Source organism: Passer montanus, unplaced genomic scaffold (genome assembly GCF_014805655.1).
Source record: "Passer montanus isolate IOZ18808 unplaced genomic scaffold, ASM1480565v1 scaffold32, whole genome shotgun sequence".
In the NCBI taxonomy this organism is placed as follows: Eukaryota; Metazoa; Chordata; class Aves; order Passeriformes; family Passeridae; genus Passer; species Passer montanus.
The window spans coordinates 1,120,087-1,137,936 of record NW_024367930.1 but is presented as its reverse complement, the minus strand read 5'-3'; the positions used below and the strand labels follow the sequence as shown (position 1 = coordinate 1,137,936).

Genomic DNA, 17,850 nt, shown 5'->3' with positions numbered 1-17,850 from the left:
AGTGCATTTCTCATAAAACAAGACAGCATCAAAGCTATAGGAGCATTGCAGAGAGGAAATGATTGAGAGCTGGTTAGATTTAAATGGGTGAGAATAACAAGGGATTGCATGGAGTTATGATAACAGGATGGTAGGGGGTTTGTGGCAGCTTGAGACTATAGAAAGGGAATATCTAACGTGAAATTTGGCAAGCAGATGTACAAGAATCACCACAGACCCATCTGAGAGGCATCTATGTCTTTTCAACAGCTAATCTGGAGCAGGATAGCCAATGACAACAAAGATGAGGAGCTGAAAATATAGGAAAATGCTGCCTAGTAGCTCATTTTACTGTGTTAGAATTGGCAGAAGCCCAAAGCTGTCATGCTCTAAGACATGATGAAGTATGAAAAATTCTGTCAGGCATTGTAAATACAAGACTGAGGAAAACTGGGACTACAGTCCTGACTTAATGAATCTAGTATGTAGAAAGAAAGAGCCAGGCAAAAGTGAGATGGGAACCCACATTTTGTGGTACACCAGAGAACAACAGAATGTCCAGAAGTTGCTTCTGCATGGGAAAGAAAATAGTTATGGAAACACCAATTATTAGGAAAGCTGTTTAGGAAATTCCTAAACAAAAATGTGTTTGAACCCCAGTTATCATTGGCAGCTGGATTGTTCTCAGTCAATTTTGCTCACTTTGTAGAATTATTTGAAAGTCCTCAAATAGCTACCCTATCCCTCTCTCATGTCAATGGAAACAGTGGTTATTTAAGATACCTATTAGAGATTCAACCTACCAAAAAAATTCTCTATTTTGATATCTTGAGTTTTCCACTTGTTATGAGTAGAAAAGTTGTCCATTTTTTAAAAGTTGCAGAGTTAACAAGTTAAACCAATTGTTATTGTTAATAACTTCATGTTGTAATCACCTGTTGTTAATAGTTTTTCTTCAGTTACCTGTTAATGGTTAGAAATCAGCTCAATTGTCCCCCTGCTGCTTCCCAGAGGATTGTTGACACCTGAGGCTGCAGGTAGTCGGGGGGGAGGTGACATCAGAGCTGGTATGCAAATGAGGAAGCCCCTCACCAAATCTTGCACTAAAAACCCCTAAAACAACGAGCCAATATGGAATTAAGAGATCTAAATGATGTCTAAAGGTGAGGAACTTAATCCCATGTCTGTTAAGATCCTTTTTACCTCTCACCCTAACCTAGAGGAAGTTGACTAGAAAGGGGACCTCGAATGTCAGACCGAAAAGGGGGAATTTCCTACCCTCCCATGAGGACGGAAGCCCCAGCTCTGCCTGCAGACCACCGGACATAGCTGCATCACCCTCCTCCTCTCTGCCACTCCTGGGAGCACCCGCGGTGTGGGCGCGACCCGTTGGTTCGGTTCTCCCCACCTGATTTTTTTAATAAGGGAATTAAAAGGAAAAAGATCTCCTGCCCTATTTATTTCACACTGGACATGCATATGTCTCCTTGTCTATGTCTATACAGGAAATCCAGTTAACTAGCTTACACCAGTTACCTAACTCCTCTATCTTTAACTTAAGCAAGGTGCACCTTTTCCTAAATTTTATAAGACTGCAGTTCCTGGTTCAAATTCAGCTGTGCTGGTGTTAAGGTTGTGTTGTTAGTGATATGAAAGAACACCTCAAAACAAATTTTTCAAATATGATAATGAATGACAATGCAAATAAATTTTTACAACAAATTCATCTTTTCTCAAAAAGAATGAGCCCTTAGCCATGCAATCTGTATTTTGACAAAATTCCTCTTGAGAGGCATGGAGGAAGTGCAGGAGTTAAAGTTACAAGGTAGCCTCCTATATGGGACACGGAGCTTATAAAGCAAGAAACATAAAATTAGAGAATAATTTTATTATTTCTTGTTCAAGAAAGAAGACTACAAGTAGAAAGTAATGGATTTATACCAAATTTTTGAAATATTTTAGCAGCCAGCAAGGAAATATGGTGAATAATAATAAAGTGGAATCTGCAAGAAGAACATATAAATTTCTTCAGTTAGTACAGAATACCATGAAAAACTTACAAATCCTGTTTGGAGCAGGCCAGGGGAGCCTTTTGACAGGTATTGGATCAGGTCAAAGTGATTCACATCAAAAGGAATTATTTTAGTGATACACATGATGATAATCAGGGAAGAAAATATATATAATGATGGATACATATGCTTATTAAGTAAAACTCTTCCATGAACAGAGATAGAAAAAAGCAGGATGTTAGGCTGTATTGAGATAATGAAAGAAAATAATGCTGAAAATAATATAATGTTATGTGAAACAGGGATGCATACTCCCTGTGACCATGGCATTCAGTTCTGATCAAAAAGTCTTGAAGAGTGTGAAAATGGCTAAGCAAAAATTATTAAAGGCAAAAACCCCCTTGTTTATGAACAGAGATAAAAAGGATACTGAATAAAAGAGGAGTGCAAACAACTGCCTGCTTTAGAAAGCCATTGCAGATTTTAGGAGAATTCTTGGTGCTCCTTATATTAACAAAATGTTGGAAAATAGTAAAATATCTGAAGTTCTACCTGAAGATTTTTGGTGTAATTTGAAGAGGAACAATACCTACTGTGGTTTAAAGAACATAAATTAAATTTAATTAAATTTAAAAATTATTTATACTTAAATTCAGGAAGAAGAGGACTACATCAGACTTGCTTGTGTACATTGAAAAGCAACCTATTTACAGTGCAGAAAAAGAAACACTGCTTTACACTGCATGTAAGTATTCTATGAACTCATTTCCATTAGGAGATATTGAAGTTTTAGTCTGTCAAGTCTGAAAATGTTGTATGAATAAATAACACATATAGTCTCCCTAAGTAAAGCTGACTAACAACAATATCTGAGGCATTTAAGTTTTCAGTCATCAGGGAAAAAGTAAGTACCAGTATGCATTACTTAGCAACTGGAACAGTTTACAAAGGTTCAATTATTGTGACTCAGCTAACAAGCTTCAGCTCAGTATCATTGCTCTTTTTCTCTTCAGTACTCAAGATTCCAAGGAAGTGACAAGTTGAAAGCTAAACTAGGACTATCTGTAACTGGAACATTTTTACTACATTATTTATTTCCTGCATCTGTTTCTTCAAGACATGCTAAAAACTTTCCCCAAATTTGTGTTGTAATCTCTCCCCCTGCTGAAGCTTCCTTCATCAAGTTAGAAGTCACCAAATACTGTGTGACCATTTTCAAAAATATTTTAATTCCTGCTGAGCCCTGTGATTTGAAGCACGCACTCAATTCTTTTGAAAATGATATTTTAAACCTTAAGAATTAATATGCTATCATTAGCCAAATGCTAAAATTAGTCCAAGTCTCTACCCAGTCAAAAAAATAAACCCAGGATATCCTTAAACTTCGAGAAAATCTATTAACTTTCCAAATTATAAAACAATTTGTATAGCACTAGCTCAATTGTTTTTCACTGTCCATCAGTACTACTCCTATGAGGAATCAAGCTCTCATGCATCTTTTGTGCTCCCACTGAAATTAATGAGAAAATTTTCTCTGACTTCTTTCAGTAAAACCAGAAGAGCCAGTAGAGGGAGCACAAATACATAGAAGTAATTTTCTGTGGTTCCTATAAAAATGATAACCTAAAACAATATATTTTTTCATATCGTATTTACACTACATTTTTTCCCCTCCCTGATCAAAAATACTGTCTTGATTAAACTTCATGAAAGGCTGATTCAAGGTAAGGAGGTGGTGGCCCTTCTTGCAACCCCTGAGACCTCGGGACTCCATGTAAGAAAGAGGCAGAGGCTGAACACTGTGAAAATAGTATTGGCAAAATAATGTTTTCTACATCCATGGCACTGCTGGGCAGACCAGCTTAATGGAGAGCATCTTTGGCTCTGGGACATAATCTGTTCTCTGCAGACTGATATTTTTGCCAGCTGATCCCTGCACATGAGCACACAAGTACAGTACAGCAAACACAGGTTGGGCAAACAAGTACAGTACAGCATGATGTATCTAAACAATGCTCTCTACTTTGCACCCCTGCTCATTCAGCAAGCTTCAGCTTTCAGAGTTCGTCCCTTTGTTACACTTGTGTACGCTCTCTGCCCACTGACATTACTGGCAGACTATGCCTGGAAGAAGTTGTTTTGCTGCAGGACTCAGAAGGTGAGTTGCCCTGCATGTGAGAATGTCTCAGACAATAATAGAGGTCCTTAATCCTCCTAAATTTCATAAGTTTCAAATGGGATCTCAGGATTGCTATGATTTTTGAGTGCCTCCCCCATAATGAAGGAAAAGACCTAATCCCTTCAGGGGACTGGCTCAAAAAAAACCCCCATCCTACACACCCCCAGGAAACCAAATGTGAACTGCTGAGTTTCATATTTTATTGTCAGGCTTTCCTGTGGTGGAGAACATGCAGCCTGCCCTCAGATCCATCCAGCTTTGTTTGAAACTGTGTATATGCAACCATTGCAAAAGCATTTGCCAGTAGTGCAAGTACACTACCGTTAAAGAAAATAGAGTTAGGTAAATGATAAGTGCTTTGAAAAATGCTCATGGTACATACTACAGAGGATAGGATGGGCAAAAAATAGGTAACCAATGAAATATTTTCAGAACAAACAAAAAAGTGGCGTTAGAGATCCATTGGTTGTCTACTTCTAAATTTGATAAAATTTAGATAAAATAATCAGTTTGGAATTCAGGTGGCCTGGGATACTCAGCAAGATACAAGAAGATGCTCTGTGCCTGGAGGTGTCAGCAGGAATGGCAAAGCACTACTAGCAGTAGGAATGCTAAGCTGAACATTTAAGTGAGAGATATTTTTAAAGTACCTCTTTGGTAATCACATTTGATGTGTTTTCTGTCCTCAATTTCCCCTCTTTCAGAGATAAAAGGTAGGACTACAATTCATGCGCTACAGATGTAGGCATAACTAATGGATTTGACTCTGGAGTGCTATAAGAAGAGCTGCAGAAGTGATTTTTGGACCTCAGTGTGGTCACTGGATCCATCCTTGTCTGTCAACTACTTGCAACCTTACACTGAGTAATAATTTCTACAGAATACTTTCTGTCCATGCAATTATATATAATCATATCTGATTTTCCAGTGAGAAAATCCAATAAGATTTTATATTTTCCCTTGTTTTCCCTGCATGTTCCAAATAATTTCAAGCCTCAGTCTATTAGCTGACCACTAACTAAGGAACTGAACTTTATAGGCCAGATGGATCTCCTCTGGCTCATATTCCTACTGCATTTTCATTGCAGAAAACATCTCAGTTTGTCCTATACTGACCTTGAAAAGAAAAGAAAAAGTGGATAATCCTTGAACGTATAAATAAATTATAGAATAAGACATTATTATTACCACATATATAATATGCAGTAATACATTATGCAGGACAGAATTAATTTTTGTTATTAAAAATGGTAAAGAAGCAGGGGTTTTTAGAGAGGCCATGAGAGTGTCCATGAGGAGCAGAAAATTTCTGTGTCTGTTTGGGTAATCATTCAGGCTACAGACAATTTACCTGCTGGCCTGGTTTGAGCGGCGATAGTGTTATTCCCTGGGTATTGATCACTGGGAGTATCTGGTTGCCGATGACAGTGGCGATGATCTGACCCTGGGCATTGGTCAATAACTGTGGAGTTATCGGCTGCACCTGAAGTCCCTGAGCTCCACCTGCCGCCTGGCTGGACGGGACTGGATTAGGCATCAGTGGGATTGTTCCAATAATCTGGAAGAAACAACACAGGGAGAATGCACGCATGCCACATATACTTGCCACATGTAATTCCTTATATTCTGCATGTTGAATCAAACGTAGGTGATTAAGCACAGAGAGACTGGTAAGACAGGCTGAGGGTGGCAAAGAGTCATTCCTTCACTGGGGTGTTGAGGACTTTCCAATTTATTTGTCACATCACATATCACTTGTACATTTTACCGCTGTCCACTGTCACCTGTGGCAAATCTGCTGTGGCTTAGAGTGTATGAAACAAATCTTGGGTCACACTCTGGGCTCTGGATCACGGTTTGTTTCCACTATTCATTTTAACACAGAGTGAGATAGATAAAAGTATCAGTCTTTTTGTCTTGCTTTCTACATCATCCATATAATGGGTTACTAGTGGGGCTTACATAGTTTTACTTGATTTTCTGATACCTGGTACTCTAGATGACCACCTTTTACTCCCATGTGATCTCAGGAAGATACAAAGGGATGCTGGTACCCTTCACAGCATGCCTTATTAAGACACGTTCATAAAAATGCAGCTGGTTTTGGATGACAGCTATGAAGTACAGCACAACAGGAGGGCTGATGTTAGATAAAATATATTAGCTAACATTTCTGGGGCAAGTAGTTGCAGAAAGAGACACTTGTGACATCTCAGACTTGAGAATACAGTGATTTCCTAAAATGTGAATGTGCCTGTAAAACTAATATTAGGATGAGATGTCAAACAGATGTCGTAAGAAAGCTTGTCAGTCAATAAGCTGCTAGGCTAGAAAAAGTTATGCTGTTATAAGATTCTTTTTACAGGTATTAGAGAATCTGAAATAAACTTCTGATGAAACTTGGGTCTATACCCAAACTTTTTCTTTTTTTTCAAACAGCAACCTACGAAGCTGGAGTCACAGGATTGTTGCAACAGGAAAAATAAAAAAAGAATAGCACATCACTCTTTCCTCCGCCTTCTCTTCTCTCTTTATCATAGCCTCCCAGAAAACACCTACTCCATTATAAGACTTCCAGTCTGCCCTTTCTAGAAACCTTGCTTCTTCCTCTTTATCCTCAGTGTTCACCACACTGTATTGTCCATTCTGACTCCCACTAGAATGATCCCATTTTTTACCTCAGTGGAGGTAGAAATATTGTAGTTTTCCACAGTCTGTTTGTTGGTTCTCATTCCACTTGGGAACTCAGTCATCTTTTTAGATCCCTTTGTTTCTGACAAATTTTATAGAAATTAATCAGCTGATTCACAAACCATTAAGTAGGTATGGAGAGCTGAATGGACGGAAAGAGATGTATACATAGCATTAGACACAGAGTAGTTTCCTCACGAAAATAGGCTGAAGTATTCCTAATGGAACTCAAAAGCAAGTTTATTCCCCAAAATATATATATAAAACAAAACATATAACATTCCTATTGATTTCAACCATTAATTTATATATTATATCAGTGGAACCCATCCAATACAGTGTAAAATTAGGTCTAGAATAACTGTTTAGGGAAAATATCAGTTAACTTTTTGGGCAGACCACTAAGTTGCTTTATGAGAGTGCAAAAGTAGAACACCACTGAATCTCTTTCTGTGGATATAAAATGAATACAGGTGTGAAATGCATGGTGGAGAGTAACAAAGATATGTGAAGACGTCTGCCTACTGAAATCACCAGAGGTGACATACAACAACCCCAAAAAATCTATTCTTAAAAAAACACAATGCAAAGCTATCCAAATGATTGAGGTATACCTGTAGGGGCAGGTGGCTGTCATCACCCTCTCCCATTATTAGGCTAAAATATGACTACATTGAGTGACAGGATCCTAATGAGTGACTGTTCCTTCAGCAGTCACACCCAGTGATGTGCCTCTAGGTAGGCTCAACCATGAAGTACTGGGTGACAACCTACACTGACTCCCAGAACAAGAAGAGAGCATTGTTTGCAATGGCAGCTCAGGAAACAAGCACCAGGTGCTGAAGTTGTCATCAATTTACCAATTTTGCACAGTTAGAAGGCCTTAGCATGGGAAGACCAGAGAACCATAAAGCAGGACAGCTCTCCTGTGGGAGAACCTGATACAGCTACTAAGCTGTATTGTAAGAGCTGCATATATCAAGACTGTTCAAAAGACTGTAAAGATACAATTTAAGTTCTTAATGCATTGCTAAAAGGTAGACAGATCAATAAAGATTATTACCCCCATTTTATGGAGCATGAAAGTGAAGCACGGTGAAGCATATTCAGAGTTAGCCTTCTAAGCTGAAATTTCCTGAGAGTTTCTCTTCTCAGAGCACAATGATTTTATTATTTTATTTTATTTTATTTTATTTTATTTTATTTTATTTTATTTTATTTTATTTTATTTTATTTTATTTTATTTTATTTTACTTTATTTTACTTTATTTTATTATTTTGTTTTATTTTTGTCCCTAGCTGAATGGCAACTGCTTTCCCATTCATGTGAGAAGATGGCTATTCACTGAGGAGAGAGGCATTTATTTACATCATTATCAGATTTCAAATTGTTTTCTAAAATCAGACTTTCAGCATGAATGAAATACAACTGCAGTGCAGTACAACACATAAATATCTCTCAGATTTTGTGACCTAACATATTTATGGGTAACAAATATATTCTTTCATTTTTAATATAATCTCACCAAACACAAGAAATAATCCTTCTTAATTTTATCAGCGGAGACATATCAAAGGCCTCCCCTTCCTTTGCCATGTGAAGGACACAACCTTGTACTGTCATTACTCCAATGTAACTTTAACTATCAAGGTCCTAATCCCAGCAAAGCAAAAAATGCTGCGTTGGTGTTATCAGTAATAGAAATGTTTGCATTCACATTTAAAATGCATTTCTTGGACTACAGTTGGACATTTCATAGAATGACAATGCTGAAGTGGACAGTTTGTAAGGTCAGAAGCAGAAGGCTATCTATATGTATTAATGTGTGTCACACACCATACTGTACATGGCGTGCTGTACATGCACACAGACAGAAATGGAGCAGGAAAAAACACAGAGGGAAGATGTGTTTCAGAAGGGCAAATGGCCAAATGCCCTCAGGGGTGTTACTGTAGGACCCAAGGGTGAATCTTATTTAGAAACAGAAAATTACTGAGGTTTAAGAAGATTTTATCTCCTTTTTTACCAAAGTAAATTCTTGTCTGATTAAGAAAAAGATATTCACTTGTCTGTACTTAAACAACAGGGCTACTCATTATTGCATGCAGCTTTGAGATGGATAAAATTGGATTCAGGTTTCCCCTTTCAAGTTCCCCCTTGTCCAAGTACCTTCTCCTAAATATCCTAATTGCTCACTGTTTCACACGTAACGAGTACTACAACTTGATCCCTTCCTTGTGTGACTGACGCGATGCTGAACCACATCCCTCTTCCCTCTAATTTTGGTATGAAATTTCACCCTGGGCCTTGCTAATCTGTCCTCTTAAATTATTGTACAAGTTGAAGACAATTTTTGGTTTTGATACATTTGAATTTTGTCAAGAAAGAAAACAAGGCCATGCCACAGGCTTAAGGCACTGGCGTGCCACAGTACAGACTATTTAATTGTCAGTGATTTCCCGAGTCGGGAGGCATTGCTCCTTTCTAGGAAATGCTGCTACTTCAGATTATATTCAAAGATGGTTCAGGAATAACATGTGACAGGGACTCATCCCAAGAGATACTTACAGAGCCACACAGAATGGTTTGAGTTGGAAAGGGCCTCTTAAAGACCATCTAGTTCAATTCCCTAGCCATGGGCAGTGATGTATTTCACTAGATCACGTTGCTTAAAGCCCCATCCAACACTTCCACAGTGAGAACACATTCCACAGTGAGAACACTTCCACAATGAGAACACATTCTACAATGCTATGTCTTCTCTGAGACAAAGCAGTATAGCCTTCTTACTCTGCCAACACCTGGACTCAAATTCTTAAACAGTCCTACTTGTCAAAAATGTTCTCGAAGGAAAAAAACCACATCCCTAATAGTTCTCATGCTACAAAAGTATAATTTTTAAAGTTTTGAGTGTTTTTTGTGTGTCTTTTACAATTCCTTTTACACATGCTACAATTGAGAGGAAGCACTGCTCACAAAGGAGTTGCAAAACAGATGGCATATGCAAAACAGCAATCAGACAGTTTTGAAAGCCCAAGGGTTAATTCAAGGGACTGCCTTGTCAATTCTTCTCTGAGGTAGTTAGGCACAATAATTCTGCATAGCACTGTTGATTAAAATAAATTACACCAGGTTGTATCCTTATGAGGTACAGGTTCCTCACAGAGGTACAAAATGCAGTTCGGGTGGAAACTGTACAGAGATATTTAATGTAAATTCAGACTTCAACTTTTTTTTTTGTAGAGACAGGGTTTTCTTCCTCCTCTACTAATCGCAAAGACTGCAATTCTGGCCCTCTTCATGTGACAGAGCGTTGCCAGAATCCTTGATGGAGTCAGATTATCACTTCAAGTATTCAGTATGTTTCTTTCCTTTTTGTTCCTGGATTAATAGATACATCAATTGTATCAAGCTGCTTAGAGAACAGTTTTTGCAGAAATTAATTTATTATTTTTCTGCTTCCCAATATTAACTAAATTTTAAAAGTCAGTTGTTTGTTTCCAATTTTAAAAGAAATCTGGGGTGATTTTTAACAGCATCACAACAGAAAACAATATTTTCTACTGATTAATCTCTTTGTGTGATTTTAGCAACCTAGGATTTCAAGATACCTGACATCGGATCTGTCAGATCATACAACTTGAACCTACCATTGTCAAGATGACTTCTGCAATAAAATTGTAGGGTTTGGCTTGCACATGAAATTAATTTGTCAGCCTTCACCTCCATACCAGGTGTAGGCCCAATGGTCTTTGCCTACACAGTCCTGCAAACTGCAGTGAAAGAATAGCACACAAGTAAAGTGAAGGTAAAATCCCAAGTAATGGAGCTGACCACGGAAGGGTTAAATCTCTCAGTATATGAATAATTTCTGTGAATATTACCCCCAATGGCAGGGTAGTGTTCTATCACTGATTAACTGAAGTTTAGTCAGTATTGTATCTTTAAACAGATTTCAGACTTGCTCAGTAAAAGTTTCTTCGTAAAAATGAAATAGAAACATATGATCTCTTAAAAATCTGATCCTTGGAACAAGCAATTCTTAAGAAAGAATAACATAAAAAAAAGTCCATTCTTATCCTTCCTTCATATTTAATAGTCTTTGTGGTTTACTTTGTTGCAACACACAGGTGGAAATTGTGAACAGAAGCTGAGTGATAGCTTGTAACTTCTGGGGATAAATGTCTAATTGCAGCACTGCAGATACAAAACCAGATTTTGCATAACTCTGTGACAGACTAATACATGATTTCCCAGCAGAAAGTCTTTCCATGTGGCTCCTAATAAACCCATTGTGTCTTGACATTAGGTGAAGTTACCATGATACTCTAAAATGAAACATGCAACTGTTTTTTTATTAAGTTCTTCTCCTTTTCCTCTCATCAGAAACAGGGATGGTGCCCTGCTTCATTGTTTTCCCAGCACAACCAAAGGAATACTAGAAACTGTAGCCAAATGGGTGGTTCAACAGCTCTGAAGTGTAAGTAAAATCAAATACCAACTACACTAGTTTGTTTCTGCTGTCAGCCAGGGCTTACATTAGGCAAATGGTGATATTTCATCTAAAAAATGTCTTCAACTATAAAAAGCAAAGATTAAGTATTTTTAGTAGTATCATCAAAATAAACATCTCTTCAATTTGATCAATGTTACAACTCTTTAAATATTGAAAGTTAATTATTCAGTTCTGAACAACAGAAGAACAACATAAAAAGAAAACAGAAAAACAGGGGAAAAGTGAAAGAAGCAACAGCAAAATTATTCAGCAGAATGAGACAAACCACCATATACATATAGACACGAGGATGTTGGTGGATGACTTGGCAACATGTTCTTGCAGCCCTGAAGGCCAACTGCATCCTGAGCTGTATCAGAAGATTTCAGGGGAAGTGTATGTCTTCCCTCTACTCTGCCCTCATCAAGCCCACATGGAATGTTGCCTGCAACTCTGTAGTCTTCAGCACAAGAAAGACAGGGACCTCACAGGTCCAGAGGAGGCCAAAAAGATGATCAGAGAGCTGGAGCATCTCTCCTATGAAGAGGCTGTAGCTCTTCAATCTGGAGAAGAGAACTCTCTGGAAAGAATTTACAGCATCCTCCCAGTACATAAACAGGGCCTAAACTGTTATACAGGAGCATGTAGGTCAAGGCATCCATGATAGGACAAGAGGTAATGGCTTCAAACTAGGGAGGGAAGGTACAGATGAGATGTTAGGAAGAAATTTTTTACTATGAAGGTGGTGAGAACAGATCACCCAGGAAAGCTGTGGGTGCCCCATCCCCGGAAATGTTCAAGGCCAGGCTGGATGGGGCTTTGAGAAACCTGGTCTAGTGAGAGCAGTCTCTGCCCATGGCAGGGGGCTAGAACTAGATGATCTTTAAGGTCTCCTCCAAGCCAGATCCTTCTATAATTATATGATTTTGTACAGTTTTGCAAACTTTACTCAGAAGCTGCATCTGTTCAGAGATATGTTGCACAGTCACTTTATTAGCATGAGTTATTTAAGGAGACAATGTAAGGAGAAAATTACAGGGGAAAAGGTATACTGATGTGAATCTGTACAGAATTCTTTAGCCTCTGTGCATCCTCCCCTTTCTTAATCACATACATGTATATGTATATATATAGATACAGTATCTATATAAATTATAAACACATAGACACAGATATTTTTAAAAACACAAATCACTTATTATCTACCAATATCAATAACCCCAGATATTTATATGCACTATACCATATACATGCAATCTACTCCCAGTCTACACAGTGAAAAAAGGGAATAATGAATACAAGGAATACAATTTACAGACTTCTTTTGAAAGTAATGCTATTCCATCTCATTCTTTTGACTAATAACAATATGATTCTTGAACCTCATACAGGATGAAACTATGGCTGCCTGTGTCTTTCAAATTAGAAGTGGTACTAATTCATGCAAAGCTTACAAATTTTCTTTGCTGCATTGTATTTCCTAATGACAAGTCAAAAAGATGGCACAGCAAAATGCTACTTGGAGAAAAGGCGTCAGTGATACTGGAAACAGGCATCTATGAAACTGTACTCCTGTGTTACCATTTTATGTAAGGAATTGTAATTTTCAGGTTAAGTATTGTTCTTATACCATTCAATGTATTGGATAGGTTATTGCTTCTAGGCATCATAATAGAACATTGAGTCCAATATTCTGCCTGATTTTCTCTATGGGTTTTTTTTTTTAGAAAATAATGTTTGTATACTAACATCAAACTACACAGGAATTTGTCATCACCATAGGAATTATGTGGTGAATTTTTTCTTAAGCAAATACTATTACATTCTCTTAGTAGGAGCATGTGTTCTGTCATAAAAAAGAATATTTTCTTTATCAAACATTCTGAATAATACAACATTTTCTCATTAGAAAAATCTAAATATATGTAATTATCAAATTAAAGACTAAAAATTATGTTGAGTGTCTGCTGAATTGTTCCTTTTAAAAACAAGAATTAAATCAGGCATCATGACCCTTGGAGGTTCTCTACTGAGAGTTGAGAGTTGAGCAAAGCAGCTGTTGATTTTAATTTGATTTGCAGGTTCTAAGTATTTCTGAAAATCAGCTAGTGAGATTCTTATGAAAATACTTATTATTTAAAATCATTTGATGGACGTCTAGTATAAAATATTTTAGCAATATTTTTGTTTGTTATGACAACATATCCATGATATGTTATAACAGGACAGCCAATACTATCATATTTGTCATGAAAAAACAGCCAGAATTTCTAATAATATTTGATGATCACTAAAAGACTTTACAACTGTTTTTTAGCATTTTACTGCTTGGCTCCCAAGTAACAAACAGCTTTTCTGATTGCTGTGCAGATCCTTTTAAGGTGTGTACAAGCAAACACATTTCTGTATATGTGGTTTTGGGGTTTTTTTTGGTAAATATTTTTGATAACCAAAAGTAATAGTATTCATTTTCTCAGGAATTAAATACATCGCAACTGGGCCAGAAGTGTGAATTTCTAGAATTTATTACATTGAAAATATTTTCATAATATTCATTCATCCCTACTTTCTTTTCATGCAAGTTGCAATTTTCATAGTCGCCTACAAAAGTGTTGATGGCTTCTCTGAAGACTTCAATATCAACTATGTATCAAACATTACAGAGACAAGAAATCTCTGCTCTGAAATAAAATTTCTCAACCTTTTCAAGCTTTGTATTTGGGCTGCAACTGCTAACCCAAACATCAGTTTGTATCTTTAGATTACAAATGGGATTTAGATTCCTTTAGAACAAGGATTGTCCTTTTGAGCAATAACATTATTTCCTACTACTTCTCTCTCAGAGCATAAAGAGTGGACTTGCTTCCAGCCACATCAGAATCTAACATACTGGACACACAGCACATGAAAACAGGCATGCCTACACTTTGTACCATGTGCCATACTGAGCCATTCAAGGACAGCTCAGGAAACAAATTCCCATTTCTCAGCATCCCTAACTAGGCCCAGCACAATGTGTGCCAATGTGATTAGCTTGCTTCCATGCTATGGTGACATTATCAGCTTGTTTGGGACTAGCTTTGCTACTTGGTGTTGTACTGCACTGGACTAGCCCACTAGAGAGATGCTATCGAGAGGAGCCAGAATGAGGCATGGTTTAGTAATTGCTCTATGATCCTGTGGTTTTTAAATAAGAGCTGCTATTGAGACATAGTCTTGCACAGATATGAACAAGATAACATCTTCCACTGCCAAACAGTTCTCACTGAAATAGTATGGGTTTAATTTTTCAAATTGGAATCTTACTCTTTTTTAAAAGGGATATGGCACACTACCTGCAATGTCTGTGTCTGGATGAGCAGGACTATTTCTGGTATTATATTTTTATTTTGTTCCCTTGATTGTTCCTTGTTTTGCATAGACAATTAAGAAGATGGCACTGACTTCAGCAGGTGGTCACCACTGTCACTGGTTTATCTTATGATACCTTTCCTGAAAAGTTATTTCACTAGAAGTATTATGATCTTGCAAATGTGTGCCAAATTTGGGTACTTCAAAGATTTAGATTTCTTTTTAATTTTCATTGATGAAATTTTCTGAGGAAGCAAAAGTAAATTTTGGGAAACTTATTTTGAAAACTAAATGATAGTTCATTCTGTCCTTGACTTGTCTGTTTTGCATACCAATGGATGTTTTCTTAGGTACTCCATGAGAAACTGGATTCAAATCACTAACCATCAAATAATCTTCAGATGCAATCTTTAGGACCAGAGTTCTTTAATTAGATTATAGGTCAAAGAATTTCTAGGCTATCAATATATTCTCGAAAAAACCTCTCAGATCATCTGACTATCAGATTACCTACACTATACAAAATATTTATGAGAGATCACAAGATTTCTGTCTGTAATTCTTAAATATGAAATTAATTGTGCATGCTGATTAATTCAATCGTTTCAGATTTAGCTAAAAATTAATTGCAAGAAGTTTAATATATATTGTAATCAATCAGTAGCAGTGATACTCAGCATTGTTTTTAGACAATCACATTTCTCCAAATACTGTTATAAATCCTGAGCTTGCTGCACAGATGCCATGACTGTGGATGATATGGTAGTTGTCTCTCAATCCATAATTTCAACACAGCACCTGTACAAGATGATATCTGTATAAATACAGAGTCATGCCCTACTTAGGTGATGTTTCTATGATTTTAGATCATCTAGACTTTAGCTAAATAAAATACAAACTGTTGTTCTTACTAATTAAGAGTTATAACTTTTACTGTGATAGTGTATGAAAGCTCAGGGCAAGGCTGAGATGAATAACTGTGAAGCGGTACACAAATGTACCACTGAAACTCTTTCCAGTTTTGCATTTCTTCCACAAGCGACTTTTCTGCCTACTGAGAGCGAGGCACAATGCTTAGCACAGCATGACTATGATGGAACAAACAAACAATCCTGGATTATCTCTCTACTATAGTGGATATCACTACTATAGTGGATATCCAGCCTATAAAGTGGAGTTTTGCTACAATGCAAACAATTTTGTGGGAGTTGAAGACATGGATGAAAAATTCATCTCACTGAAAGCAGGCTTAGATAGATTGCATGTAAATTTTTGAATGTACAATGGTCATGACTCCAAGTTTCTAGATCTGAATGTCTAGGAATAAAAATCCTTCCTGAGTTCAAATATAACTTCCTTTTGTTATGCATTCATCACAGAGTTGATTGCTCTTTTAGTACCAATGAAAATTTGCCAACCAAATATAAGCCAGGCCTTCTTACCTTGCAAAATTTGTTCTGGCCCCGGTTTCAGCACACTGCTCTGCCAATCAGTTTACCTTGAAAACGTTTGTTAAATTCCAGGTCTTTGTTCAATCACGTGTAATATGTTAGTATAAATACTATTTATCTCCCTGCCAGTATTCCTACAAGCTTTAAGTAATTTTTGTAAGGCTACCTAAAAGTTAGAAACACAAGTTATCAAAAAAGTAGGGTATTTTTATGTTGAAGATGAAAATACACTCGTCTGTTTTTTTTGAAATGATTTTCAAATTCAGAGAAGATGTAGCAAGAGACTGTGTTTACAAACCTGTGAGGAGAACATGTATCTTAATTACCAGTTCATTCAGGCCTGGTCCATAGGTCTGCTTAAGGAAGAGTTAAATAAGTATGATTTTCTTATTAAAAGTAGCAGTGGCCCTGATAATCCTGTCTTCAGCACCTACATTGCTACCCTGTGGAAGCAACATGTTCCTGATACAGACAGGCAAATTGAAACTTGTTTCTGTATTTTTATATTAATTCAAACTACTTTATATTTCCCTTCTTCTGTCAGCAGAGCCCATATCCCTGAGGCCCTGTTCTGTGGAAGGTAGATCACAGGCGATTTTCTATTCTTGCATGTTTTCTCTGTAGCAGTCCTAAAAATATTTTCTTTTCAACTGTGATCTGCATGGCAACAAAGGTGAGGGGCTCCTTTACTTTTTTGACTCTAGAGGAAAGGAATGGTAAGGACAGAAAATCAGTTGTTTCCATAATCCCTTCTCCATCTCTGTAGTTGTCATGTGTCTTATACTTCTTATACTTACATATTCAGTTATTTTGGGCAGGTCATGATTTTTTACTTTGGTGTGTTAGAATAAGACTGCAGCACAGTGTTCCAGTGAGATTATGTATTCCATTCATGATTATGGGGGTTCCATAGGCAAAAAAAAATAACAACAATCCTATTTGTCATCAAAGAATTAAATTGTTGTATCACATAATAGTCTCACATTTCCTAAGTTAAGATGACTGAAGAGAGTCTGTCAAGATTTTCAAGTGGGATGCTACTGCTGCGCTTTCTGATAATTTTTAATGGATTACAGGTTCCTGAGAGAAGAACAAAGGTGGTGCTACTTTAACTTCATCAGTATTGAAATGCTTCCTTTACATAAGGAAAATACATTAATGACATTTTAAACATGGAGTAAAATGTTGAAAATCATAGCCAAAACCTGGAGTAAAAAATGCAGTGATAGTCTAGAACTGACTCTTTACAATTTATTTTAAATGCTTCCCTGGAGATGTTGTTTTCCACATTACTCTTGCAGCTGTGGCTGCTGGGGTGTCAGTGGACCTCAACAACTTGCACTGAATAAAGAGATCCTTAGCAAGTTCAGAAGACATCATTCACAGTTACAGCTACAGCCCTCATGTAGGAACCTCAGCTCCTCCACAGGATCATTTCAGAGCACTTACACAGCTCGGCTTTGCCAATCAACACTCAAAGTCACAGAATCATAGTGGTTGGAGAAGACCTTTGAGATCATCAAATCCAGCCTTAAACCTAACACTGCCGAGTTCACCTTCCTAATTCAACCTCTCTCTTCTGGTATGTAATGCCTTGATGTGGAAAAATTGAAATGAAATAAGAAGGTTCCTCATGGAGTGATGTACTATACTCAGTGCTTTAAAGAACCAGATAATCTAACCATGGATAA

General features: G+C 37.1%; 1 protein-coding gene across 3 annotated transcripts in view; it reads right to left on the bottom strand.

The window, feature by feature from the left end:
* POU6F2 (POU class 6 homeobox 2) overlaps positions 1–17,850 on the bottom strand; it is a 309,043-nt gene that overhangs the window by 18,450 nt on the left and 272,743 nt on the right. For all 3 annotated transcript variants that reach the window (XM_039715136.1, XM_039715137.1, XM_039715138.1), the window contains exon 7: positions 5,522–5,728. In XM_039715136.1, coding sequence (XP_039571070.1) covers positions 5,522–5,728 — 207 coding nt within the window. The remainder of the gene's footprint in view (positions 1–5,521; positions 5,729–17,850) is intronic.